A 27,004-nucleotide genomic window follows, 5' to 3' on the forward strand; every position below is an offset into this window, starting at 1 on the left:
TGTGGGCTGCTGCTGAGAACAAACTTTACACGTAAATAAATCTAATTGCGTTAATTAATTGCCTTGAGCTAGACAAAGAGTTGCGCTTTTATCGAAATCCGAGAAGCTATCCGATATCTGGGCCAGGAAATCCCCTCAAGGCGACCAGGACAACAATGCGACGCAATGCGTAAGTCAGCGCCAACTCGACTGTTGCTTTTCCTCTTCCAAGTGAGCCGAGTGTGATCAGAGCTCTGATTTTCAGGCGCCAGCAACATCACAACCTGGACGACGTGGACCCCGACGAGGTGGAGGACATCTTCGCGCGTCCTGCCTACGACGACGACGAGTTCGAGGACCTGCTCCCGCTGGCCAGGAGGCCCAATGGCCATGCCCGCCTCGGCCGCTATGAGAACACGCTGGAGGTGAAGGTCCAGGAGGGCGACACCCTGCAGGCGCTCGCTCTTCGCTTCCACTCCTCCGTGGCGGACATCAAGCGGCTGAACAAGATCGACCGCGAGAACGAGATCCACGCTCACAGGGTCATCCGCATTCCGGTCACAGTGCACAACGTTCTCCTGGGCAACGGGGGCCTCGAAGCCCTGCCCGCCATCCACCGAAGCGGGAACAATAGTCCCAGGCACAACCTGGAGCGGGAGCCCGCTCCCGAACGCAATCCCCTCGAGGATGCGCGGCAAATGCTGGACGAGCGACTGCTGGTGGCGGCAGTGAACGCTTCCGGCGCTGTGGATCCCGACCAGCCGTCGACGAGCAGAGCAGCTGGCCAGTTCTACGAGGGAGCTCAGGGTGCGCCTAATGACGAAGGTGAGTTCAGAAGCTGGGGAAGATTGGCCGTGAAATTGTCGCGCTCTTTGGTTGCACTTAACATTACAGTGTTGGTAAAGTGGGGTTAGTGCTGGGAAATGTACGTTTTATTAACATATGTAAAGTAAAAAAAAAAAGATTTCAAATATTTCTCCATATACTGTGCTAAAACCCCAGTTCCGGTTTATAAAATAATCATTCCAAAAAAATAGTTTAAAAAAAAGGTTTGTAAAAACTTGCGATTATTTAAGGCTTAATTTAATAAATAATGGTTACAGTTACAGTAACTGTTTGTAACGGTTTGTACTTTAACATTCGGAGTTTACAGTGCTAAGACATCGATAGGCCCAGTGTTGAAGAAAAGATAAATATCGACTTGTCGATAGTGCCAGCTATGCTTTTCCCACCTCTAGCCCAAATTGTTCAGTCATTCTCGCCGTAAAACAAAAGGAAAACATAGCTTAAACTCACTTTTTGCCCCGAAACCATACCAATTGCAATTGAACAAGATGCCGGACTACCTGGGGGACGACCAGCGCAAGGTGAAGCACGACGAGAAGGAGGACAAGGAGATAAAGTCGCTGGACGAGGGCGACATTGAGTTGCTGAAGACGTATGGCCAGAGCCAGTACCACAAGTCCATTAAGAGCATTGAGGAGGACATCCAGAAGGCGGTCAAGCAGGTCAACGAGCTGACCGGAATCAAGGAGAGCGACACGGGCCTGGCGCCGCCCGCCCTCTGGGACTTGGCCGCCGACAAGCAGATCCTGCAGAACGAGCAGCCCCTTCAGGTGGCCCGCTGCACCAAGATCATCAACGCGGACTCCGACGACCCCAAGTACATCATCAATGTGAAGCAGTTCGCCAAGTTCGTGGTGGACCTGGCCGACTCTGTGGCCCCCACCGACATCGAGGAGGGAATGCGCGTGGGCGTCGACCGTAACAAGTACCAGATCCACATTCCGCTGCCGCCCAAGATCGATCCCACGGTGACCATGATGCAGGTGGAGGACAAGCCGGATGTCACCTACAGCGACGTCGGCGGCTGCAAGGAACAGATCGAAAAGCTGCGCGAGGTGGTGGAGACGCCGCTGCTGCACCCGGAGAAGTTCGTCAACCTGGGCATTGAGCCGCCCAAGGGAGTGCTCCTGTTCGGCCCGCCTGGAACGGGAAAGACCCTATGTGCCCGAGCCGTGGCCAACCGCACGGACGCCTGCTTCATCCGCGTTATTGGCTCCGAGCTGGTGCAGAAGTACGTGGGCGAGGGAGCTCGTATGGTACGCGAGCTCTTCGAGATGGCGCGCTCCAAGAAGGCCTGTCTCATCTTCTTCGACGAAATCGACGCTATTGGAGGTGCCCGATTCGATGATGGCGCCGGCGGCGATAACGAGGTGCAGCGCACCATGTTGGAGCTGATCAACCAGCTCGATGGGTTCGATCCTCGCGGCAACATCAAGGTGCTGATGGCCACCAACAGACCCGACACTCTGGATCCGGCGCTGATGCGTCCTGGTCGTCTGGACCGTAAGGTGGAGTTTGGCCTGCCCGATCAAGATGGTCGCTCGCATATCTTCAAAATCCACGCCCGTTCCATGTCCGTGGAGCGTGACATTCGCTTTGATCTGCTGGCGCGCCTGTGTCCCAATTCGACTGGAGCCGAGATCCGATCGGTGTGCACGGAGGCGGGCATGTTCGCTATTCGAGCGCGTCGCAAGGTGGCCACCGAGAAGGACTTCCTGGAGGCCGTCAACAAGGTTATCAAGAGCTACGCCAAGTTCAGCGCCACTCCCCGCTATATGACCTACAATTAAGATTATTTTTATTGGCACCATTCTGTATCCTTTGCAGGAGAAACTGTAATACATCCTGCAGCTGGCAATTCATGAAATAAAACGAAACCTATACCTCCATGAACTGAAATCTATGAGGGTTATTTTATACTTTATTACTAGTTTTGAAATCGCTTTTTAATTGCTTAAACCTAATAATCTCTGAACTTTTGTCTGCAGCTAATATGGAGCAACCCTTCGAGGAAAATGCTGCTCTGCTCAACCACATGCTGGTGGATAGACATGCTCCACTGGTGCGTCCCATCCCTGGACCCTCTTTGAGTGCCATCGACTGGTCTGGATCGGATTGCGACTTGTCCTGGATCTGTCTGCTGATCTTCATACTCGCCTTGTGTGTCGTCATACCGCTGGTCTACGTCATCTACCTGGCGGAGCATCCGCATCACAATCATAGCGCCCAGTAGTTGAGTTGGGCTAACGCCTGCCCCCGAAGTGATCATCATTCCAAATGTACCGGCACCTTCTCACCTGGCACTCTCTCACCCCCTTCAGATCAGTCTGGCGCATTAAAAATGCAACTAAAGGCGACGGAATTTATTTTTATACCTAAACGTATGACTATATTGACTCTTGTCAAATATAATAAGGTCTTTGTGTACTGAACTTTCTTGAATAACTACGATTTCGGTGCTTCCAAGTGGCATAAAAATATTTGTGCTATGCTCCACATCACTCCCCGCAGCTAAAAGTAAACTTACGACCCTAAGACCCGATTGTGTTGTGAATATTCGTAACCCCCGCAAGTTTTTCTTCTCTATATGTTTTATTGAGTACAATTATGTAACATTTAAACTAGTTCGGTTGAAGTGTAACATTATTCAGCTGAAATGGGAAATAGTTTCGCTTATGCCTAAAAATACACAATACATATCTTAGAGCTAAATAAATAGTATCCATGGATATAAGAATTATGTAATAGTAATTACGAGCTACAATTAACAATGGCGCACATTGGAGTGCCAATTGAAGTTAAGTACTTGGTTGTGTGAATTTTCGGACTGGGGAATGGAGGCCATGGCACATGGTTTTTGGCGAATATTTGGTTTGGATTATGGGCTGTGTGCCTCGTCATTATCGTGCATTTTCCCTTCCGGGAAGATCAACCAATGGCCGCACACTTTCTGAACTCCATTCGAATATTCACTTGAACTTTAAATTCTCAAAGAAAGCAATATTGCTCCGGAGGAAGCCATGTCGCACGGGCACAGGACTCGCCGGCGAGGCAATGGGTGGATTGCCCTCCGAGTGTATAGAGGGGTCCCTGAAAAAAGTGGATATTTAGAGTCTATTTGTTAGAGTTTCTTTATGAAACTCACGTTTCGAGGGATGATAAGTCAGAGGCAATAGTCGACTCATCGGCTACTTCTGCCATGGAGACTGCGTGCTCCAGTTTGTGACGCTTGGTCAGTGATGTGTCTGGCTTATCTGGTGTATCTGGCGGGGCTGCTATTCTTACCTATAAATGAGATTAGTATAAATATTATATTGAACAAGAGAGATCCTTTTCAATTTCCTCACCGTGGCCCGCCATCTCCGCTGTGGTTGTGTGTGCTTGCTGGTCAAAAGGAAGGCCTGAGCCAGGGCCTTAACCGATGGCATGGAATGGACCACTTCATCTTCAATGGCGGGCTTCTCCGCCGACGGAGGAGTAGGTTCAGGCTGTCGAAAACGGATTGCATAATCACATATATTTGGATCATCTATTAGGACACCTTACCACATCATCTTCATCGACGGATAGCACCTGACTGGGATCAATGAGGCGACGTTTGGGCTGCAAGAATCTAAAAGCAGGAGGAGTGGATCCCCGCGTGGGTGTACTGACAGGAGAACCTATTGTGGGCGCCGAGTCCCCAGGACCAAACTGAAGGACCACGGGTCGCTCCCGCTTCTTTGAGACAGACGAGTCGATGGAAGAAGATGAAGGCGGACCACTCTGGGCGGACTCCATGGACGATGTGGTGGAGGTGCTGGGCTGCTGCTCCACCGGAACAGCCTTTTTTATAACCGTCGTTTCCTGCTTGTTAAAATCGTAGATCCGTACCGTATCGGATTCATCGCTGGTTGTGGTCGTGGTCTGCAGGGAGTGCAGCGAGGGATTCGATTGGGAGTCCAGGGACTCGTCCAGGACCTGAACTGGCAAGGCTTTGTACACCAACTCCTGCGGCTGTTTGCTTTCTTTTTGAGCCTTTTAATAAAACATTGTCGGTTTGGTTGACAGTTGGTTTTGGTTTTGGTGGGTTGGTGTTGTTTTGTTGGTTAGTGTGGTTAGGGTTTCGATGGAAAGAAGAAGTGTAGGTGTTTTAGTATACAATATTAGTGTTGGCGTGGATATGTTCTAGAGTTTAGCGGATGCGATGGAATTTTGTGGGTGAAAACGCTCAGGCAGCAACATGCAGGCAAGGTTATCTTTCAGGTAGTTACAATAGCTCGTAATGATTTCGAAACAAATGTTGTTAGTCAAATCCAAAAGCAACCCAAACACATCTCTAACTAGTTCGGTTAACTTTCGGTTCTGTACTCACCAATTCGAAGGGTTCTTGGGATACGGATACTAAAAACATTTGTTTCAGTGGTTCAGTGTTTGATTTCTTTGTTGGTTTGTTTATTGTTTGGCTTTATTTGGAATTATTGCATCATATATGTAAGTATATCGCTAGGCATATGTGTATGGTTGTTCATAAGAAAAGAGCGTTAGCGGTGTGCATACAGATACAGTACAGGAATTATAATATTATTTCATAAAATTAACAGCAAGTATAATGATTAAAAACAAACGTTGCATACTCTAGGGCATTAGCATTACGTAAGTGGTATTCACTAAGGTACGATCAGAACACTAGCTCGACACTCTCATTCGTGGTTGGTATGGTGCTAGAGGTGGTGCAGTGGAGAGGTCATTGGATGGCCATCCAGTACGGGAGATTCTGTGCGTGCTTTCTTTCCATGATTTTCTTTCTACTTCCTTTTTTGTATTCCCGCCCCTGCCCATCTCATTACTATGTACAGAGAAACTGGCTTTGCTATACTGACTAGTGTTTAACATCGGTTTGACTAAGCTATGCGTGATTTGGCAAATATCCATAAGGGCTAAAACCCAACAAGATCCCGATCCCGTTCCCGATCCCCAGTGTTTTCTAGAACAGCAGACTGTTGTTGCTGTACTTGGTGTCCGCACCGCTGAAGCCGTTCAGGCAGCTGTCCACCCCCGAGTCGCCCTGGTCCTCCGTTTCCGGCCGCAGGGCCAGCTTCCCGCCCAGCGGTTCGCTCTCGAACAGCGGATTCATCACGAAGTCCTTCGAGGTGGCGGACACCGCCCGGAAACTGTTTCGCTTGAGGTCCTTGTGCAGCAGCTGCTTCTCGAACTGGGTCAGAACGCCGGCGGAGGGGCCACCCCGACCTCCTCCTGCCGCCGAGCGTCTCTTGGACACGGACGAACCGAAGGACACCCCGCTAGCATTGCTGTGCAGGCTCAGGGAGGACTGCGTGTGCCGCTTGGGCAGCGAACTGTAGCTGCTGCGCCAGGAGCGCTGGGATCTCAGGTCGAAGTCACCGTCGTCACCCAGTCCCAGACTCGATTCGCGGTAATGGGAGGCCGAGGTCGAAGGTCGTTCGAGGGGCGGTGACCTTTCGTAGCCCAGGGAATATGAGGGGGTGGGGGAGGGACGGCTGTTAATGAACTTGAGCGAACTGCTACGGCGCACTGGCGTGGATAGGGTCCAATGAGAGAGGTCGGCAGCGGTGCTCTGAGCGCTACTGGAAATGCGGCCATGCGGTGGATGTGGTTCTGGTTCTTGATTTACCTCGTTGATCACGATGTCCTCCACATCCTCGGCTGCGACGGAGGCGGCGGCGTTTCCACTGCCCGTGCTGTCAGTGGGCGTGGGAGCATTATTGATATAGTAGTCGCGGCTATAGCTAAATTATAGTAATATAGAAAATCACAACATATAAGGGTTATAGTCAGATAGTATGATATTTCCTCTGCAAGAACCCACCGCTTATAGTCCGTTTTCGGCGATGGCGGATCCGGATTTTCCGTCAGCGCCGATGCTAGGGCCTTTTGCTCAGCACTCGGACTGATGTTCGGCACATCCATGTACCGCTCCTGGGTGCCGCTGATGCGCTGCTTCAGGGCCTCCGGGGCGTATGGATTATTTGGCATCTCAACGGCGTTATACCACTTCTTCACCTCGCGCTCCGCAATGGATCCTAAAAATTGGTGTCGATTGGGGTCGTTAAAAAAAATGTAGGAGATATGGCATGTGAGTCGATTTATCTGAGGAATCCACAGCAAACGGAAAGTAAACTGTGAACTATTTTTGGCATTTCCCTCTAAAAACTCCCCTTTAATACAGAACCAACTTAAACTTTTCTCCATAAAAACTATTTTTGTTTGATTCCCATTCAAATTCATAACTGTCTTCTTTATTTCATAATTTTAAGTTAGTAAATATTATATGTTATTAAACTCTATAGTGTATACAAAGAAGTGTGAATTTTAATGGACTATAGTTTTGAAATCAAACAAAAACAGTGTAAATACAATTAGTAAAACAGATTTAAGTTTAAAGACCTTGGAAATGCCATAGAATACTTCTCGTTCCTTAGGATTCACTGCTAAATAAATCGACCCATCAGGGATTGGCCTTCGACGGGTCACAACACACAAAGACAGTAGAGCCAGGCTAACATAGACACACAGTAAAGCAGACGGGGAGGACAACAAACACCGAGTGATGACAGTTATGGCCACAACCGTGTGTTACCTGGCACAAAGCGCCGCAACAGTACAACATCGTCATCGGCAACATCATCGTGTTGGACAGCTATTGATCCACTGTTTGGTAATTCGGTAGTGTAGCTACCCGACCATCGAAGGGAACCATTTGTTAGTTTTCCGTTAGTGCGTCTACTGCCCGAGGTCGGGTGGTTAGTTTGGGTTAGAGGAAGATGCATGTGGTTGTGCAGATTGTTGTTAGAGCTAGTGTTAGTATTCAGGGATTGCTGATCGTCCAGGACTAAAACCCTCTCGCTAACAAACTCCTGCTCAGAGTCACCATCTGCATTGAAGGTCTCACAGGCAGTGGAGGGTTCACTCTCATCGCTTTTAATTGACTCTGAACTTAGTTGATCTGAGAAGAGAATTTCGTTGATAAAGTTATAGGTGATTTCGCTCAAACTAAACGCAACGATGGAATCTGATTCTATATCTAGTTCCTCTGACATATCACAAGATGTTTGGCTGGCCATATCTAATCTTAGGACTATATTATCACCTACTGTGACTACATCTTCTAAATGATTTAAATGATCTTCGTGCTTATCTTCTGAGTTGTTAGAACATTCTGATGCGTCTATATCTAAACAATCGTCATCCGTCATATCAGTTTCACTTTCAAATTCATGAGATTTTTGTTTGCTTTCTGTACTAACAAAACAGTGTGACGCATCTGTATCTAAACTAGTTTCATTAACTGACTCGATTTCGGATTCTAAATCATTAACGTTGGATTCAACCATGTTTTTCGAGCTAAGCAAACATTGAGATTTATCTGTATTCAAGCTAATTTCATCTATCATATCAGTTTCAGTCTTATCTGTATCAAATGCAAAACACTCATCTACAAAACGAATTGGGTCAACTTCAGAAGTTGGAGTTTCTGCTCTACCTGTTGGGGGCTGCAGGTCCGTGGAGGACGATAAGCTAACTTCATTCAGTTCCTCAAAGAGGTTGGATTGGGAATCGTTGGGAACTTCTTCTATGCTATCATCCATCGAATCAAAGGAACTAAGGTACTTGTGCATGATCAAAGAGCGGTGGCGCCTGCGTTCGATTGTGGCCAGCAGTCGTTTGTCTTTTATGTAAAACTTGCAAATGGTCCCCAAGAGGTTGACGGGCTCGGATCTCTTGGGTGAGTCTCCATCGCTCGGTGTTGTGTCAAGAATATTCGGCTGTCTTCGCAGATACTTGTGGGTCGCTTTACCTAGAGCGGAACAGGCGGAGTCTATTGATGCATTTCTTTGGATACCTTCTGGTTGGAAATCGTTTGTAGAAATCGATTTGGGTTCCTCTGACGTTAAAGTTTCCACCTCTGTAATGCAATCCATATCCACAGTTTGAGGTTCAACGATTACAGCATTCGAAATATCTTCAGCAGATGGAGGTGCTTCTTGAGCGACACTCTCCGTTTCTTCCACCTGAACTGGTGGTAATACTGGGACATGTTTTGTATCCGTTAGAACTTCAACAGAAACGATGGTATCCACTGGGGTATCCGTTTCCACAGGAACTATAGTATCCTTTGTTACAGATTCTATTTCAGGAACAATTACCACTGGCTTTGGCGGTGCAGCTGATTCGGAATCAAGGGGTTCCGATGCCGGCGGTTCTGCAAGCAAGCTTTTCATTTCTACTTCTGAAACTACATCAAGTGCTGGGTGTTCCGAATCAATCACTTGTGACTCTGAAACAATTATCCCATTTGATGAAAGAACTTGTGCAGTTTCTGATGGATCCACAGTGACAGAGTCAGCTTCTAGAACAAGATTCGCAGAAGCTTGGGGTTCCAAATCGTTAGGTTGTGTTTCAATGCTTGTGGGCACTGATGCCGATGTAGGAACAGAATCTTCTTGAGGAGCAACGTTTAGAGGTTGTGGGGAATCCACAACGATAGACTCCGTTTGAGAAATGGGCTCTTCAGTTACTGTTTTCTCCAAAGATACAGATTCAGCTTGGGCAATAACTTCAACAGCAGCTAAGGGTTCCACCGCCTCCGGAACCATTTCAACAGAAACAGGCGAATTCTGTGTCACAGTTTCATCAATTTGCAGAGATGCTGGGGGTTTCACATCGTCCACTTCAGTAATTGCAGATGGTTTGATTTCTGACTCATCTTCTATTCCAACTGCTTCAACTTTTGGCACAATTTCTATAGGATCTATGGGTTCAACATCAATTTTATTCTCAGGAACATCTTCAACCGACTTAAGCGGTATCACTGCGACCGGGTCCGTTTCTATAATAACATCTTGAGAATCGGCGCCATCCTCTATGGCAGGTTGCGTTTCTGGGTTTTTTTCAATATCAGATTCTTTTTCTCGAACAAGTTCTGCAGACTCTGGGATATCATTAACGGCAGCCTTAGGGGGTTCCATTGCCACAACTTTATCCTGCGAATTTATTGTCACAGCAAGGGGTTCAGGGTCCGGAGCAATATCTACATCCGCTGACTTTTCTAATTTAGTTTCAGAATCAGCTATTACTGAACATGTATCATAGGAAACAGATACAACTTGAGAAACAATTTCCACAGACTCTAAGGGTTCCTCTCCGACAGGATCAGCCTGTGCTACATCATCATCAGATTTATATTGGGTAGGCGTTGGCTTATCGACTTCGATAGATTCTACCTGTGGCACCGTTCCTATAATTTCTTGTGGATCCCCTGCGAAAGCTTCGGGTTGGGGAACAAGTTCCATATCGACAGATTCAGAGCCTGTAATTACTTGTACAGAATCCACCCCAACGAACTCACTGTCTAAAACCACTGTTGGATATTCCGTTGAGTCTATTGCGACAGATTGAGGTTCGGTGATTGTTTCCATAGGCTTTGTGGGTTTTTCATCGTTGACTTCTGTAGTTGGTGACGGAGTCAAGGCAGTGGATTCAGCTACTAGATCAATCTCCACGGCAGCTATAATCTTCACTGCTACAGGCTCTATAATATTCACTAAGGCGATTTGATCTTTAGGCAAAGTTTCCACATGAGTTATTGATTCCTTACTCGGCTCGCATACATCTGTAACTGGTACTATTTCCGCAGAGCTTGGAGCTTCCTCTTGAATAGCTTGAGTTACAATATCCTCCGGCGGTTGAGGACTTACATTAACAGGATCTTCAGGCTCCATAGGATCTATTTCATCGGATTTCGTTTCTAAAGTGAGTGGCACTGTTTCAGAATTCATCAGTGATACCTCTCCTTGATCTTCTGCGAATAATTGCTTTTCTGGAATAATTTCAACAGGCACAGAAACACCTTCCACATTTTCAAGAATTTCCTCCTCTACGGATTCTATTTGTGTTATAACTTCAGTTATCGCTGGTGGTCTTAAAGCTATTTCAGGATCAACAGCGTTCGATGTAGATTCGGAAACAATTTCTATAGGATTGTTTGCATCCACAGGGACCGATTGAGATTCCAAAACAGCTTCTACGGTTGCAATTGTTGCTACAGGGGGAGATTCAGACTCCAAAACACTTTCTGCAGGCGCTGGACGTTCTTCTACAACGGAATCTGATGTATCGACAGGGGCACTGTTCTCATCTATTGGTCGGCTATCAGAGGCAGAGATAGCTTGAGGAACAATTTCCATGGACAGTTTTGGTTCTTCGGACCCCAACTGTGTTTCTAAAATTACTTCCACAGGCGATGTGGGATCCATAGCGACATCTTCCATAAGTTCTGAGGCCTGCGGTGCAACGGTTGTTGGCTCTGAATCAGTTTCCAATCGATTGGGATGTTCTTCCTCGACAGCTTCTTTTTGAGAAACCACATCTATAACTTCTGGTGCATCTACTACTACCGACTGTGATTCCGGATCAACATCTTTAGGTGCTGGAACAGATGTAATAGATTCTGCTTCGGAAACAATTTCAATGGATGTTATAGGTTCCACAGAGGTAGATTCGTTTTGAGAAATATCAAACGAAGTTTGAGGTTCCACAACAACCCGTTCTACTTCACTTTGCACTGGAAGAGAATCAGCTATGTCAGATGTCGCGGATTTCTCTGAGGCGGCTTGTGTATCGGGAACAATTTCCACAGGGTCTGGGGATTCCATTGACACCAATTGTGTTGGTGGAACCACGGCAACAGGTTCAGTCGGTACTTCGACAAGTACTGGGGCTTCCACATTGACTAAATCTATCTGTGGAGCAATTGCCATTCCAGGAACTAATGGTTCCAGTGCTAGAGATTCCGTCCCTGGAAGATTTTCTTCAGGCGTAGGCGATTCCTCTGCGACGCTTTGAGCAATGGGAGGAGTTTCACCTGGAGCACCTTCTACAGCTTCAAAAGATGCTGTTAAATCCAATGTAGTAGTTAGGACTTCTGGAACAGTTTCAACAGGCTCTAAGGCTTCCATTGGGACAGATTCCAATTGAGCAACAACTATTGATGGTACTTGTGGTTCTGGAGGATTTTCTTCATACACCTGGGATTCCCCATCGACAGATTCGATCTGTGAAATATGTTCTATGACTTCCGATTGATCTACTGTGACAGGTTCTAGTTCAGAAACAACGTCCACAGGAATATCTTTTTCGATGGTTTGCGTTTTTAGAATTATTTCCACAAGCGGTTGGGGTTCTATAGCGATGTTTTCTGGAACAATTTCATTACACGCTGTAGGATCCACTATGGCGGATTGGGATTCTGAAACAATTTCCGAAGGCATTGGTGAACTTATGGTGGCAGCGTCTGCTTGGGGAACAGCATCTATCGACGATGGAGGATCCACTGCAATAGGTCCAGACTCTGGAATCAATTGGGGTAGTGCGACACATTCACCTTGGGCAACAATTTCAGAAGACGTTGGTGTTTCGTTTTCTAAGAGTTGGGTTTTTGAAATGATTTCCAGTGGTGCTGGTAAATTCACGATCTCCGCTTGCGGAATAGGATCAGTGGTTTCAGAATTCATCTCCGTAGGCACATCCGGGATAAGAATTTCTGCCGATACTAGGGGCTCTTCTATCTGAGAGACAACTTCATTGGGTGATGGTGGATCCGAACCGATAGACTGGGGTTGGTCCTCCATTGCCATGATCGGCAACGGTTCTTCTATAACAGCCAATATATCTTGAACTATTTCCTCAGGCTCTGGAGCATTCACGGTGACTGGTTCAGGAGCTTGTGACTGTGAAATTGTTTCCACAAGAGCTATTGATTCGATAGGCGATGTTTGGTGTAGTACGACAGATTCGACCTGAGGAATTGATTCCACAGGGGTTGTAAGTGCGACGAATTGTCCATCTGGTAAAATTTTTGGAGAAGTTTCCTTAACAACAGATTGTGCTTCGGATTCCACATCGACAGATACTATCTGAGATTCAACATCATTGGGTGATGGTGGGTCCGAAACGATAGATGGCGATGGTACTTCCTTTTCCATGGTCGATAACGGTTTATCTCTAACAGCCTCCATTTCTGGATCCATTTCCACAGCCTCTGGAACATTCAAGTTGACTGGATCAGGTTCTTGTAATTCTGAAATTGTTTCTACCGAAGCTATTGATTCGATAAGTGATGGTTGCTGCACTACGCTAGATTCTTCCTGCGGAATTATTTCCAAAGGGGTCGTAATTGCAACAAATTGTACTTCAGGTGACATCTCTTTAGAAGTTTCCTCAACAACAGATTGTGTTTCCACAGGCGCTGGTGGTTCTATTGGTGGAGACTCCGATAGGTAAGCAACATCCGCTGGGGGATCCGGAACTGGGGGATCTGATCTAAGAATAATTTCCAAAGGCTCTGTCGGCTTGGTATCGACAGATTCTATCTGTGAAACATCTTCTACAATTACTGGTGGATCCAATGTAACCGATTGCGGTTCTGGCACTACTTCCTCAGTGGTTGAGAGTTCAACAACTTCAATTGGAGGTGGAACTACTTCTGCAGTGATTGTATCCAAAGGTGCTGATGGTTTCACTTCGATGCTTTCTGCCTGTGAAACAACTTCTACAGGTGATGAATCGACTGCAACGTGTTGAGGCTTAAAATCCGTTGCCATTGCTGCTGGTAGCGGTTGCTCCTCTGAAATATTTTCCAGCGGTTGTGATGCATTTAGGGGTTCAACTTCCTCCGGCGATTGAGGTTCCACTACTACGGGTTCTGGAACCGATTCCACAGGAACAGATACTAATTGTGGCTCATTTTCTATAGTTTTGGCTAACGCCATTTCTATGTCAGTCTCTAACGGCGTTGGTATGTCCACTTTAAAAAGCTTTAATTCTGGAGCAGATTCTAACGGCGCTGGTATATCCATTACAAAAGGCTGTGTTTCTAAAACAATTTCCACGGCTTCTGGCAAATCGACTGAAATAATTTCAGTAGGCTCTGAAGGATCCGCTGTTACAGCGACAGAGTCCACCTGTGGAACGTTTTCTGCTACATTTAACGGTGACTCCTCTGCGGTTATTTGGGTTTCGGGATCGTGTTCTTCTCCAACGGTTTTTGGCTGGGTGCTAAGCACTATAGTTGCTGGGAGACTCGCAGTGTTAGTTGGATCCTCTGCAACAATTTCCAGAACTGGAATATTTTGTATATCGACTGAAACCACATTTATAGATTCGGTGGTGTTCACTACATCAGATGGCACTTCCGGAACGATGATAACGTGATCTATTTCTGTGACGATTTCCATCGGAACTGGTAGATCCATCGCTATAGATTGTGATTCTGGAACAATTTCAATAGGCGATATGGATTCCACGTCTGCAGATTTTATTTCTGAAACAACTTCCTTAGATTCCAAGTCGGATTGAGGATCTGTGACAGTCTCCAAAGGCGGTGATATGTCCACAGAAACGGGTTGAGTTTTTTGAATAATGTCCACCGGCACTGAGGGACTTTCGGAGGAGTTCACTACAGATTCGGCAGATTCCGTCTTTAAAGCCTCCCCCGCAGTCGCAGTATCCTCTTCTATATGGACAACTTCTGCAGAACTTGGCAGATCCACAGTCTCTTGAACAACTTCCATCGGAGGCGGAGGTTCATACTCAGAAACAAGTTCTAAGGCTGGAGGGGGTCGTAATACATCCGTTTGAACAAAACTTTCCTCCGCTTGCGAAGGCATTTGAGATGGAGTAGTAATCTCTGCGAGTGGTGAAGGTTGTAGAATATCCAACTGTGGAATTGAGACAGTGTCTGAAGGCTCCGAGTTCTCCTCTTCAATAATGTCAAGCGAGTGTGCGTGCATCAGGTCCACGGTGCGAGCATTAATCTCGGCGAGGGCCAAGTCACTCAGCTCCTTGAGGGTGTGCATCTCACTGGGGGTCATGGCGCCTGGCTGTTCGGATGCTGGAACTGCTAGCATGGGCCCCAGGGCCATGGCTGCTAGGATCTCGATTACCGATGGCACGGTCTCGTGCATTTGTTCCTCGTCGAGGTACTCGACTGTGCTGAAGCCAGTGCAGCCTTCGAGGCTGGACAGCTCCTCGGTTTCGTCTTGGGCTGTAACACAAACGACTGCTAAGTGCCGATGCCTTAAGATCACGCACAAGTGGGCTGAGCTACTAACGGGGAGGGTTTCGGACTGTCTAAATCAAAGATGTTATCAACGATCTAAGGTTTAATGTTCTATGTCTAGGGGTTAATCCAAGTCTTAGCAGTAAGAATGAGTTACAATAATTGGAGGTAAACAGGAAAAGTTTTACAAAAGCTACCTGCAATGGGAGTGTGGACTGGCTCCTCATTCAATAGGTCATCTTGGAATATCATTGGTGGTGGTGGCGGTGTCGGAGATGGAGCTTTAATATCAGATGGCACGGCCATGGGAGACACCACATACTCATTGGTTGTCTCCGTAAATGCGGGCTCGTGCTCCTCAAGCAATGTGTGGGATGTAAGACTCGTACGATCTACGAGCTCATCGAGGACGAGCTTAGTGTTCTGGCCACCAATCAGGTGCTTGCTCAGCAGACGATCGTTCAGATCGTTGCATCGCAGTAGGTCCAGGGAGCTCTCCTCAATGTCCGAACCCATCTCCGAGAGATCGCTGACCTCGTCGGTGGTCTTATCGCCAATCTGGGCCCGGACATTCTCCGTGGGTGCGGGCACTAGCATGCCAATGCTGCTCGGAGTGGCCGAGCTGCGTTTCTTCTTGAACAGCCAGTTGTCTTCCCAGTTTCCATCACCGATCATACCCGAGGAGATGGATCCAATATCTAATAGAGAGGGGGGAGATAACCGATATATACTTTGGATGTGGGCTTGAAGGCAGTGGCAGTCACTTACCATCCTCGGATTCGGTGACGGATGCCGAAAAGTCTGGCAGTGGCACCATATGTGCGGCTATATAATCACTAAGGACCGATTCCCTTTCCAAGTCCGTTTGCAGGGATTGGGATTTGCCATTCTGTAAACCATTACGATAATAATACCATACTATTGCATACTTCTTATACCTACATCAAGTCCGATTTCATGGTCTGTGAGGCTGCAATCACTACGGGGTTCTATTGAGCTTCCGGACGTGGTGCTCAGCGCTTCGGCATTGAAATTCTCGTCAATGTGGCGACCACTCAAGTCCGGCGTACTCTCTGCCAAAAGCCTTGTATTACCTTCCTTATCCGCAATCTGGGAAAAAGAAAACGTAGAAAGAAAAGAGCAAATTTTGAGCCCATCGACCTTGGCATTGTGCAATAAAAGTGTTGTTGAACCCCAGAGTTCCCGATTTGTTGTGGGTCAACTGCTTGTGCGACAAAAAAAGCCCTTAAGCTGATTATACCCGGCAATATTTAACTAGCCACTCGACGACACTTGACGACCATTCACTGGTTTCGTCATCGATTACCAGCCAATATTGATTGAGTGCCGTGACGAAGTTAATCGCTGGCCAGGTTGCAGAAACCGATTTGATAAGGAAATTGGGCAGTTCGATGCTGACTGGATCGGTGGCGCCATGATACGATCGGAATGACGAAATTATGGCTAGCTGAATCATTTCACCAGGTGCTCTCGAACATTACTCCGGTAATTTATTTACTTTTTCCCCTGGATCAGCCATGATCCTGATTTGGCTGATGAAACTCTGTTCGATTTTCCAACAAATGGATTTATCTAATTAGCGCTGGGTTTGATTTCAGTATTCTTCCGCTGCTGCTGGTTGGTTGTTTGGCTAAAACGTCTGCACAGGCAAGACAATGGACTGCAACTAATTAGCCTGGTCCGTTTCGGCGATGTGGCAACTGGAAAATCGAAGCCGCCCAAGTGCAGGTCGAACGAAAGGGAAAACTGCACGGGGAGGGGGGCCAGTTAAAATGGCGGAAATGGCCCGAGAACAGGGCTTACAAAGTGGTTGAATTTCCACGGGGGGAGGGGGTTGACAGTCGTGATACCACAGGTGGTATCATAGAACATAGGTCAGTGGGGCTTACCTTATTCAGCACCGCCGTGGCCAGCAGATCCTGGTAGATCTTCGGCTCGAAGTAGTGCTCGGTGCGATGGCGCCGTTTTAGGCCATTTCCGGAGGCGTGGGATCTGGTGTCCAGACTGATCTCCGAGACGGCTCCACTGGCACTCAGGGAGGTGCTTCGCAGGGTCTCCGCTATGATGGTCTCGATGAGACTGCGTAGACGGGTCTGCGAGATGTCGGCCAGCTCGGAATCAGCATTGTTGTTATTGTTATTATTATTATTATGGCCTAAACCATTGCCGCTGTTGTGGCCATTTACGATGGCCGGCAGATCTGAAAGCAAGTGTAGAGCGTTGTGAGCAAAAAACGTGCAAGACCCAGAATGCTGGCCAATACCATGCACTAACAACATATGCTTGGTTAGCAGAGATCGATACAATTAAAAGTGAAAACTCGGTTACTTCTGGGCGGGTGTGAGTGTGTGTGTGAGTGAGTGTGAAAGGCGAAGAAAGTAAGTGAGTGTGTGAGTGTTTTAGCCATACCTAATTTCACCTCAATGACGTAAACCACGTAAAAGACAATTACGGCCACAACGGCATACATGCCAGTGACTAGGCCCAAAGTAAAGTCCATGCTGCATGCATACATATGTGTATCTAACATATATCTCTAGATATATATTCGCAAATATCGTATATGTACGTCTGATACCGCTGAATCGTTGATATCTCGCCTATTTGTTTATTTACGTTTGCTGTTCCCGTCCCAATGCGGAGTTGGTATTTGTATTTCGGTTTTGTTTAGAGCTTTCATTGATATAACGGTCGGCTGAGCTGTTAATTATATTGAGCAAACATTTGAGTGTTATTTTTTTTCTTTCCGTAGGCTTTGTTCCCCTAATTGAGCTCCGAACATAAATATGTCACCGCCTCCCCTTAAACGCTTGAGCAACCGGAGCTCTCCAAAACTTCGAACAACTCACTCAGGCTGAAAATCGCGACTACGGTTCGCATATTTATCATTTTCTTTGACATGCTAAGTCTATTAACGTATTGCGGTAAATACCACATCGCATAATGAATAACCCCGAGTTATCTATTTTGCGTTACAAAGCCGCCCATATTTCTTTATCTGCTGGATGTCTAGCTGGCTGAATGGATACATAGGTATATGGCTAGTCCCCCGTTACTCATTCAGGTGTGCAAAAATGTCAGAGACACAAACTTTTGTATCCAGAACAGGCATTCATTAACGCACTAGTCATCAATGGAAATAGCCCCAGAAACTGGCCCCTAGGACAGAACCAGCCGGATCAGTTCTCATTGTCTGAGATTATTATACGACTACGACTCCAAAGTTCAGGGTTCAGAAGAAATTACTCTGGCAATTATCACTCGCTATTTTCCACTTTTTATATTTAGTTCTCTTAAAGTGGCCCGATAATACCCCTTCAGACTGCTCCGACATCGATCGGTTAACTGGGCCCGCGATAAGTTGGGTGCACAAGGTATTACTCTGTTAAAAGGTTTTACTTAGGTAAGGTCAGACATTAACTACAGCCAGTGAGTTTGGTTACGGAAACGTGTTGAAAGTCCGCGATCATCATTTTCACGATCATAATTTGTTGTTAATCTCGGGATTACACATTCAGAGCTCTAAGCGGGGATGGCGTTATTAATATCATTAATATTTATTAGCGTTGATTAAGGTCTCTTCCTCGTCTGTCGCTCGTTGTTTTAACTCACGATTATTGATTTCTATTTTTGCTCATTTTTATATTTTGCCAAGCCAACTTAGTGTCGGGTCAAGGTTGCTGATAACTCATCACTTAATGCGGTCTCTTGGTCTGTTTGTTTTGGGGCTTTATCTCTGAAGGTGGAAAAGTTCCTCTATCTGCTGGCCCGAATTCTTGATCTATGTGCGAGGGTAGTATGTTCTTCTATATCCCATGTTATCACACGCGTTTCGGCCGGACTCTTTTGGCCCGTAGCTCAATTGGCGTTACGATCACGGCGCGGCGCTTCTGGCAACTGAAGCGGTGCCGGCGATTGCCGAGCGGTAAGCGGTGAGCGGCGAACGTCTAAACGCTCACTCACACACTTCAGTTCATATTTTGTGTACGTATGGAGGGCCTACAGTGGGCCAGATTGTGCGATTTGGCCGAAAGGCGAAGTTTAACTTCGTTATTGACCAGCGTTTTGCTGCCCAAAATGCCGAACTAAGCTGGGAGCGTGACCAAATCAATCGCTTGTTAAGACTCAACCCCTAGAGTGATCTTGTAAGTAAGACATTTACGCCAATTTTCTGTGTTTACGAAACCTGTTGGTGAGCAATGCACGCCAACGGTGCGTATGATTAATGTCTATCGCTGTCTCTCAGCCGAGGTAAGGCTGGGATTTTGTACTTGAAAAAGTACCTGCAGCGTTGTATCATAATGTTCTCGCTGCCATCGGCACTTCAATAGCTGAAAAGCCTTATCAAAGCTCGGGGGTCTTATCACCGACGAGCTGACTCTTTGGCGCTTCTTATCAACAAGCATTGACCGCGATTTCAAAGGGAGGGGGACCGTGTTACACACTGTTGCTTTGCCATTTTAATTGGACGCTCTGATTATTGTCTAGTGATAAGAACTAGCATTTACTACACCTACAATCATTGATTCATAGATTTGCTTTGGGGTCTAGGATCCGGAACATTGTGTACATACCAAGGTTAAAAAAGCAGACGCACTGTTATTACGATATGATATGATAAACTTGTACACTTCCAATAATCTATGAAATTAATAAAAATAATTGGTTCTTGGTTGTGTTGTTCTGATGATGGAATCATGCTCAAAATATTTTCAATTTTTATCTATCAAATGTCGCAGTAAAACCCCTTTAGCTTTTAAAATTACAAACGTTCTGCTAGCTAAGTATATCTTTTAAAAAAAAGTTGTGTGAGAAAAGAAAAACCTTGGTCGAAACTGAAAACGTTTCATTCAACTTTATCTAAAATACCAATAATAATAAATAGATAAAGAGCCGGAAGAAAATTACACTATTTCTTAAAAAGGATATCAGCACTTGATAAGATAGACTGTATTTATAGCACCTACACAAATAAACTATCAGCTATTAAAGATACTACCTGTAGAAACTACGAATCGACAGGACAAAGGTTAGCGTACAAAACAGGCGATTACAGCGTGCGAGCTCGATCGATTAGTGACTATCGTTTACCGATTACTTACCTCCCTTGAGCGCACGCGCGCACAAACTGTTTTCCACATTGATAAGCAGGTTACTCAGCTTCGCATGGAATTTATCAAAGAGTTGCAAGTCTGATTGCAGGTGTGTGGTGTGTATGGTGTTTGTGTGTGTGATGTGTTGTGTGGGTGTGCAAATATTGGTTAATAAGCGAACAAAACGAAATGGACAGAAAGGCTTTCCAGCAAGCTCTCACTTAAAAGCTCGCCTAAAAGTATACCTCGATTTGACGTTAGCAGTATGTTGTGCAACTTTGTTTCCAAACTTGCTGCAACATTGTTGCAAATTGCTTGAATTGTTGTCAAAAAATAATTTGTATAATTTAGTTATCAGCTACTATAAACTAATTATAAATATAATAAATAAATTTTAAAAAAAGACAAATAAATACTTATGTATAAATTTGTTTTTCTTTTAAAACTTAATTTTTGATATTTAATATTAAAATTAAACATTTTGTTCTACAAAAAGGATTTGAAATATATTTTATTTTTGCGAAGGTAGATATTATTTCAGAAATTTTCAGTATTGATTGCAAGTAAAGATTTAAATTCTTATAAATTCATCCTTGAAATATAACATTAAAAATGTTTTTTATTAAGCAAACAAAATTAGAAACTTAAAAACGACACACAAAAATGTTGCCCCGCCAATTAATTTGGATTTGCACCAATTGCATGAAATAAATCTTCTCTAATCAAATCTCGACAAGGGGTACTTACAGTTCTCGCTTTTGGACAGCTGCCCCACTCTGATGTGGTCCAAATTACCGCCCAGCATTTCGGCCACGATCTCCTCGACGTACTCGCGGATCTTGGCCCGCTCGTCCATGCTGGCAGTCTGGCCAATCTGGCTAACACTCTCGAACTCTGCAAATCGATATTAAGTATCCCGCATATTAATATTTAAGGACTGCACTTACGCATGCTGCTGTCGTTGCCATCGCCCACAATCGGTATGTAGACCTCGCTCCGCGCCCGCATCGGATAGACGAACTTGTGCTGGTTGAAGGACATCTGCTCGGCCACCCACGAGGAGGTGTGGGCCAGCGACTCCTTGGAGCTCTGGCACAGCTGGCACTCCCACTTGGCGTCCTTGGGCCGCCAGTCGGCGCACTTTGGCCCGCGGCACACGGATTTCCCGCAGGTGCAACATGTCACGTAGCTGGGAGGTGGAAAAACGGTACTTAAATTGGTTATACATTCGCTACTTCTTAAGGTCGTTTGTCTGAAATGTCTATAACAATGTAATAAAGCTCTGGAATACATAGCCCTAACCCCTCTTCTAGGTTTGCTTATCTAAAGGGGTTATTTTCTTGTTGTTTAAGTAATTTGCAACATTTTTATTATCAAAGGTCTTGTGTTTTAACTCTTTATTGATGCGCAGTTACAATTTTTGTCAAATGGAAGGTAACATAAATATTCAACACCGGTTTTAATAACTGGTGATATGCGAACGGTAGAGAATTCCGTTCCATGTAAAGACGACCTTATGTTTCTGGAGAAAATCCAGTTGAATTATTTTAAAAATATAACCAGAACTATGCGCGGATCCACTTGGGGGCGATATAGGGGATAGATCCCCCTCACTCGGGTTAAAGAGTATATGTAATATGTATTTTATTCCTCATTTGTGATTTCTACTCAACACATTTTCTTAATATCCCCCCCACAACCAATTTCTGGATCCGCCAATGACCTTTAAATACTTTAAAAATATATTTTTCTTAATTAAGAAAAATAAATTTTTACGTTTTTTCATAATCAAAATCAAATGTTTTACGATCCCAGAAACCCATATATATTGTCCTCGAGTGTTTATTTATTCCTTGATTTCTTTTAATTATACCCTTTAATTATTAATTCCTTACTATTTTTATCGTCCTAACGATACGCCAATACTCATATTATTAATATTCAACCCGACAAAGAGAAAGTAACATACTTTCCCTATTAATATTATTTTTTTTGCATATAAGTATAATGAACCTGTCCAGTTAAAACGTAAGAATATCTAAACAGCAAACAAATAGATCTTGAAACTGTGATAAATATCAGCAATATTATCAAACTGGTATTTTCGGGTATTACTCAGATATGGTGATATGGCAGATATTCGACTTCTACTCACTTTTTGGCACTGCTCAGATCCAGGTCCGCACAGCAGACGTTGCAGTTGTGATCCTCGCTGGAGTCCTTCTCCTCCCTTTTCCACTTCTTATGGGCTAGTTTGCTGCAAGAAAAAAGGCGGAAGGAGTCGCAGATGTTATTTCGAGAACGTTCAGATAGTCCAAAACACGACGATTAGTCAGGTCAGTTCTAGTGAACAGCTGGGGTTATTCAACGGCCAGAAGGTCGCTGGCTAAAATCAGCCAATTAGCCGGTGGCTATCGATCGTGTTGCCTAACTTTTGAACCCAGCAAAACGAGGCTCTTCCCCCAGAAACAAACAGTCGGGGCTCCAGCTCCACCCAACGGCAATTGCATGGGGCAATTGACTTTCTCCCCGGTTGTTATCCCAGCAAAACATTGCATAACAACAGCACAAACCCGTTGGACCAGGCAAACAAAATCTGAATGGGGTTTTATAGCCAAGTTTAATCAACCTACTCTATCGCATGGCTCAAAATACATGTAGCTCTATCACACAGCTTACAACTACAATCTAGGGAGACGCACTGTCTCGATATGCATTCGGATTATGTCAGTCACTTACAGTTCTTACACAATAGAGAGAAGAAGGGAATTCCTGGGTGTCTTGTACGTGCTCCGAATGAGCAATTGCCAATCGGTTCGCCTCTTAACTTATTCAAATGGCAAAATTCGCAATTTCGCTTATAAAACAAACAAATATAATTTAAGGAAAATTTTCAACCATAAACAGCTAGCGAAAACATTACACTGGCGAAACAATCGAATACATAAGGCGTGGAAGCTCAGTCAGTATACCCGCTTATACCGATCTACTTAAATATAGTATACTCGTAAATTTAGGCTTATGTTATCCTAGATGGGCAGATGGTTCTGTTGCTGTTGCTGCTGGCGCTGGTGGAACCTCATCCGGCGGCGGGCCCAGTGCTCGAAGTTGTTCTCCAGATTCTCGTAGTAGATCTGCTCCTCGCCATCCGGACCTCCATTCTCCTCCCAATCCTCGGCTGGGCGTCCGAAGACCGAGTCACTGGTGGTCAGCTTGAGCAGCACCACCTCCATGGTGCAGGTCATGAAGAGGAATCCCAGGACCGCGAAGCTGATGGGCAGGCACATCAGCCGCTCCACCTGGCAGATTACCACCGCGGAGAAGAGCATTCTCCCTGGATCTCGGATAGTCCGGTGTGTTTGCTGCCTGGTTCTGTTTGTAGTCCGGGTTGCCAGATGTGATGATCGGGTTTTCAGGTATTCGAAATGTTTGTCGACTGATTAGCGACGCTGGGCTCACTGGGATTTTTTGGCATGGCAATCGCGTTGAACCGATTTCGCCAATGGAAGCACTTAATGCCAAATTGCTATCAAATCGCGATCCGCGTCCCACGACACTGACAACTTTCTCACACAAGGTTCGCCTTTGTTATGCGCAGTTGGCTTTGAGAGTCGGCGGTCAACAGCTGAGATCGGATCGGGTCTCTATGGCGATAGTCTCTCGGTAGCCCCAAACGCCTTGTACATATCCATACCATATCCCATGCCGGTTTGCGTCGTGGAGAGCGGGAACCTCTCCCTCTCTATCGCTAAACAAACTCGTTAATGACGTAAGTAAGTTCCCCTGCACACGATCCCGTCGAACAGGTCTATATAGCGGAATCCAAGCCATGACTGTGCATATTTCCATGCAGATTTATCGCCTTTCTTCTCCGATCTCTGGTGGTTATACCCACCTCCCCAGATTTGGAAATCTGGTCAAGCAGGAACCGTTTCGGTTCGGGGGAAGATATTCACCAGTCAACATCATCGGCTGTCCACTGCATTCATTTGTCTACTAATTTATTTTTGGCAATATTTTTCCCGATCGCCGTCTTGGCCCGAGCTTCATTAATTTCCATATGCTAATGGTGAGAAACATTCCGCAAACGAGTTGGCTTAATTCTTGTCCAGCAAAAAAATAATGTATTCATGCTGCGAGCGTTTTATAAACTAATCAATCGACTGCTGGCTGAATACGAGTTTATTTTAATCATTATTTTGGCAATAAATGGCGCCATCAAGCGGAAACACTTTCATCGTTCTAAAATCCGGGGAACATTTTACAAAAAGACCGTATCCGATGTCTTGAGATTCCCTAGAAATCTGTGCTGAGAATCTGGGTTAATATATGTATGTATGTCTCATGTATCCCATTAGCATATTCCCGCACGAGAAAGCGTCAGGCCCTCAGGTTCCGTCTTTATTAATATCCCAACCAGGCCGAAAGCTTTCACACACGCTTCATTGATAACACAACCTCCGGAAATTCCCAGAACTTGAAAATGATTATAAATTCTTGGTAGAACACTGAGTAAGTGGCATTATAAATTGTTTTATTGTGATAGGAGTAATCAAGTTTTTATTGTCTAGAAGTTGATCATCATTTTTTGTGAGATCATCACTGACCGTATCTAAATGGGTCTGGGACTTCTTTTAAATATCTTTTTTACCTTGCCAATATGTTTAATAAAATTTAGAAATTTACAAGTAAAGCCTAAAAGCAGGCACTGAAATATGTATGTTATGGGCAAACATATTTTCAGCACCTTTTACCACAAACCAGATAGAAAATAATACTGCTAAATCCTATATGGATATAATCGCTGTTGTTTAAATATTTCGTACACATTTCTCGCCTACAACTTGTTATGGTTCTCACTCTCACATGCGGTTTTAGATCCCACTTTCGACTGTTAAAATGTTTCGGATATAACTTTTTGCGGCTTTTCACTTGCCACAAGGCTAACATAACTCGTTTGTTCTCACTTTAATAGCAAATAAAAACCCAGAATATCTGTGCATATCTGTGCTGTGCCATCGGGCAGCGTTAATTGCATTTGTCTGACTTTCCACAGATCCACAACTTGTTTGGGTTTAAGCGTAAGCCACTTTTTTGAGAGACATTTATAATATCAAGACGTCTTTAAAGCCCGGCAATTGGTATGTGAATTAAAAGTGCACTGAAATTTTTTAATACTTTGTAACTGGAATACGCATTAAAGAAGATCTATAAAGTTTAAAATTGAGAACAAACATATTGCTTAGGTTATTTACATGGTAGGTTAGGAAATTTGTTTATTTACATATTTTAAGATGAAATCATTATGATATTAACCATTTTAAAATTAACTAAATATTTTTATAACTTTGATTTGGTAGATGCGTTATTTTTTTTAAACCAAGATAAAAATAACTCGTAAAAAAATTATCTTAGGTGTGTAAAAAATACGTACAACTATGGAATCACTGAAAATTTTTTTATAGAATTCTCTAGCACTGTGTTTTTAGGATAGTGGATTAATTTGTATGTAGTTATTATAATAACAAAAGGAGGTAAGAGTCAAAAGGTTGTTATTTTTACGTAATATATTACCAAAAACTACAATTTTAGTCTGCTTATTAAAGTTGAGGTCATGATCTACACATTTTTCAAGGTGTACACTTTCAATAAAGCTTCATAGTTTACACGCCATTTTTGTATTCTGATATTTTGCTTTTTTTTGCATTAATAAATTGGACTTCCCAAAAACCCTACAATTGCGAAACGCACAGTACGCTAATACACTCAAAAATGATGTGTAACTACCGCAACAGTAGTAATACAAATAAAATTGTCCACAAAGCGGCTAATTAAGTTGCCATTGAATGGTGACGAAGGCAAACAATCGAGGGGCGTTGTTGGCCACGGCTAATTGTTATTGGCAATTTGTGACGCTTTTTAAGGAAAACGCGAAGAGAGGGGGAAAGCAGTGCCCTTTGTTGGCCAACGACTTCCGTTGGCCATGCCATTCTTCAAGATTCTATGGTTCTTATGGCCAAATTGGCGAGGAGTCAATGACAGTTCGTCTGGGCCGGGAATGTTATGAGACGTAATGTCTAACGGACCGGCAGGCCATCGGTGCAGCATAAATTCGAAACAGGTGGCGGGCATTGCGCAATCCCTAATTAAGGCGAAGCCGCGCACCCGATGACCAAAGTGAGCAACTGCATCCCAGCCAAGTGGCAAATACCTAGTGGCAAATGGAGGCTGGAGAAATGGCAGTAATTATGTCAAATCTCTTTCATTTGGCCATTTCCCACACGCAAACGCAATCAAGTCATGCGAAACGATGGACACGTAACCGGGTTGAAGCTGCAGTCAAGAAAGTTTAGTTTCAGTTTCTATTTCGGATTTATCTCGCACTGCATTTTGTATCTGCAAGATGCACAGCGCATATAGACTGCATCTGCACGTGCGGATCCCGAGTTTGGCTCACGTATCCGAACTTGCAGCCATCGGTTTCAATATTTTGATTTATCTCCATTTGATTAACTCACCCCAAGAGCCGCTGGGCGCCACACTGCAGCAGGTAGGCGCCTCCGATGAGGCCCACCACGGAGGTGAGTCCCAGCAGCAGATTTCCACTTCCCGGTCGATGGATTGGCAGCTCCATAAGGCAGATATAGGGGCGCATCCAGCGCTTGAAGCACTGCGGAATTCGCAGGGAATTCAATTAGGATTACGACATCGATTTCATTGCATTTACATTAGAAACAAACACACACAGTTACCGGAAGTCAATCGTATTAAATTCCACCTCTAATGAAACACCCAACTAGACTAAATCAAAGGTATCGCCTGAAGAATACTTCATAAAACTTATCAGAACTGAAAATTCCACCACCATATCATTTCTTATATGGGGCTATCACCTTCTTGTGAGCATTTTACGTGTTTTTCGGCCAATTCATTCTTTGGCCTTAGTCTTATCAAAAAGTGTTTGTTTGTTCAGTTTAAATTACCAAGA

General features: G+C 44.8%; 4 protein-coding genes across 16 annotated transcripts in view; 2 read left to right on the forward strand and 2 right to left on the reverse strand.

Annotated features, from left to right (window-relative positions):
* Positions 1-3,562, forward strand: LOC119549286 (lysM and putative peptidoglycan-binding domain-containing protein 3). Its single transcript, XM_037857235.1, has 3 exons — positions 1-169; positions 245-804; positions 2,814-3,562. The coding sequence occupies exons 1-3, from the start codon at positions 156-158 to the stop codon at positions 3,056-3,058; spliced, it is 819 nt and encodes a 272-aa protein (XP_037713163.1). The 5' UTR covers positions 1-155; the 3' UTR covers positions 3,059-3,562.
* On the forward strand, positions 1,189-2,724 carry LOC119549283 (26S proteasome regulatory subunit 7). Its single transcript, XM_037857229.1, has one exon. It carries the CDS (start codon positions 1,314-1,316, stop codon positions 2,613-2,615), a length of 1,302 nt encoding a protein of 433 aa, XP_037713157.1. The 5' UTR covers positions 1,189-1,313; the 3' UTR covers positions 2,616-2,724.
* LOC119549282 (mucin-17) overlaps positions 3,399-27,004 on the reverse strand; it is a 27,423-nt gene continuing 3,817 nt past the window's right edge. The window contains exons 2-17 of one of the 13 annotated variants that reach the window (XM_037857219.1): positions 26,535-26,686; positions 22,172-22,273; positions 20,964-21,205; positions 20,764-20,910; positions 20,026-20,115; positions 16,813-17,123; positions 15,845-16,012; positions 15,671-15,791; positions 15,100-15,600; positions 8,642-14,887; positions 6,653-6,866; positions 6,458-6,572; positions 4,372-4,842; positions 4,173-4,313; positions 3,971-4,110; positions 3,399-3,915 (exon numbers count right to left, since the gene is read on the reverse strand). In XM_037857219.1, the coding sequence (XP_037713147.1) occupies positions 3,795-3,915; positions 3,971-4,110; positions 4,173-4,313; positions 4,372-4,842; positions 6,458-6,572; positions 6,653-6,866; positions 8,642-14,887; positions 15,100-15,600; positions 15,671-15,791; positions 15,845-16,012; positions 16,813-17,123; positions 20,026-20,115; positions 20,764-20,910; positions 20,964-21,205; positions 22,172-22,273; positions 26,535-26,671 (9,267 nt within the window). In that variant the 5' untranslated portion in view covers positions 26,672-26,686 and the 3' untranslated portion in view covers positions 3,399-3,794. Of the gene's footprint in view, positions 3,916-3,970; positions 4,111-4,172; positions 4,314-4,371; positions 4,843-5,230; positions 6,573-6,652; positions 6,867-7,423; positions 7,790-8,641; positions 14,888-15,099; positions 15,601-15,670; positions 15,792-15,844; positions 16,013-16,421; positions 16,579-16,812; positions 17,124-17,332; positions 17,624-18,535; positions 18,803-20,025; positions 20,116-20,763; positions 20,911-20,963; positions 21,206-22,171; positions 22,274-26,534; positions 26,687-27,004 lie in introns of those variants that run through there. The other 12 variants (XM_037857215.1, XM_037857217.1, XM_037857222.1 and 9 more) reach the window with 12 other exon arrangements.
* Positions 22,618-23,596, reverse strand: LOC119549287. The gene has a single exon (XM_037857236.1). It carries the CDS (start codon positions 23,343-23,345, stop codon positions 23,046-23,048), a length of 300 nt encoding a protein of 99 aa, XP_037713164.1. The 5' UTR covers positions 23,346-23,596; the 3' UTR covers positions 22,618-23,045.

The sequence above is a fragment of the Drosophila subpulchrella genome, chromosome 2R, assembly GCF_014743375.2.
Source record: "Drosophila subpulchrella strain 33 F10 #4 breed RU33 chromosome 2R, RU_Dsub_v1.1 Primary Assembly, whole genome shotgun sequence".
NCBI lineage: Eukaryota > Metazoa > Arthropoda > Insecta > Diptera > Drosophilidae > Drosophila > Drosophila subpulchrella.

Coding starts and splice junctions, on each gene's coding strand:
- LOC119549286 (XM_037857235.1), top strand. Junction 805..2,813: donor GGGTGCGCCTAATGACGAAG/GTGAGTTCAGAA, acceptor TTTTGTCTGCAG/CTAATATGGAGCAACCCTTC.
- LOC119549283 (XM_037857229.1), top strand. CDS start 1,314: ATGCCGGACTACCTGGGGGACGACCAGCGCAAGGTGAAGCACGACGAG.
- LOC119549287 (XM_037857236.1), bottom strand. CDS start 23,345: ATGCTCTTCTCCGCGGTGGTAATCTGCCAGGTGGAGCGGCTGATGTGC.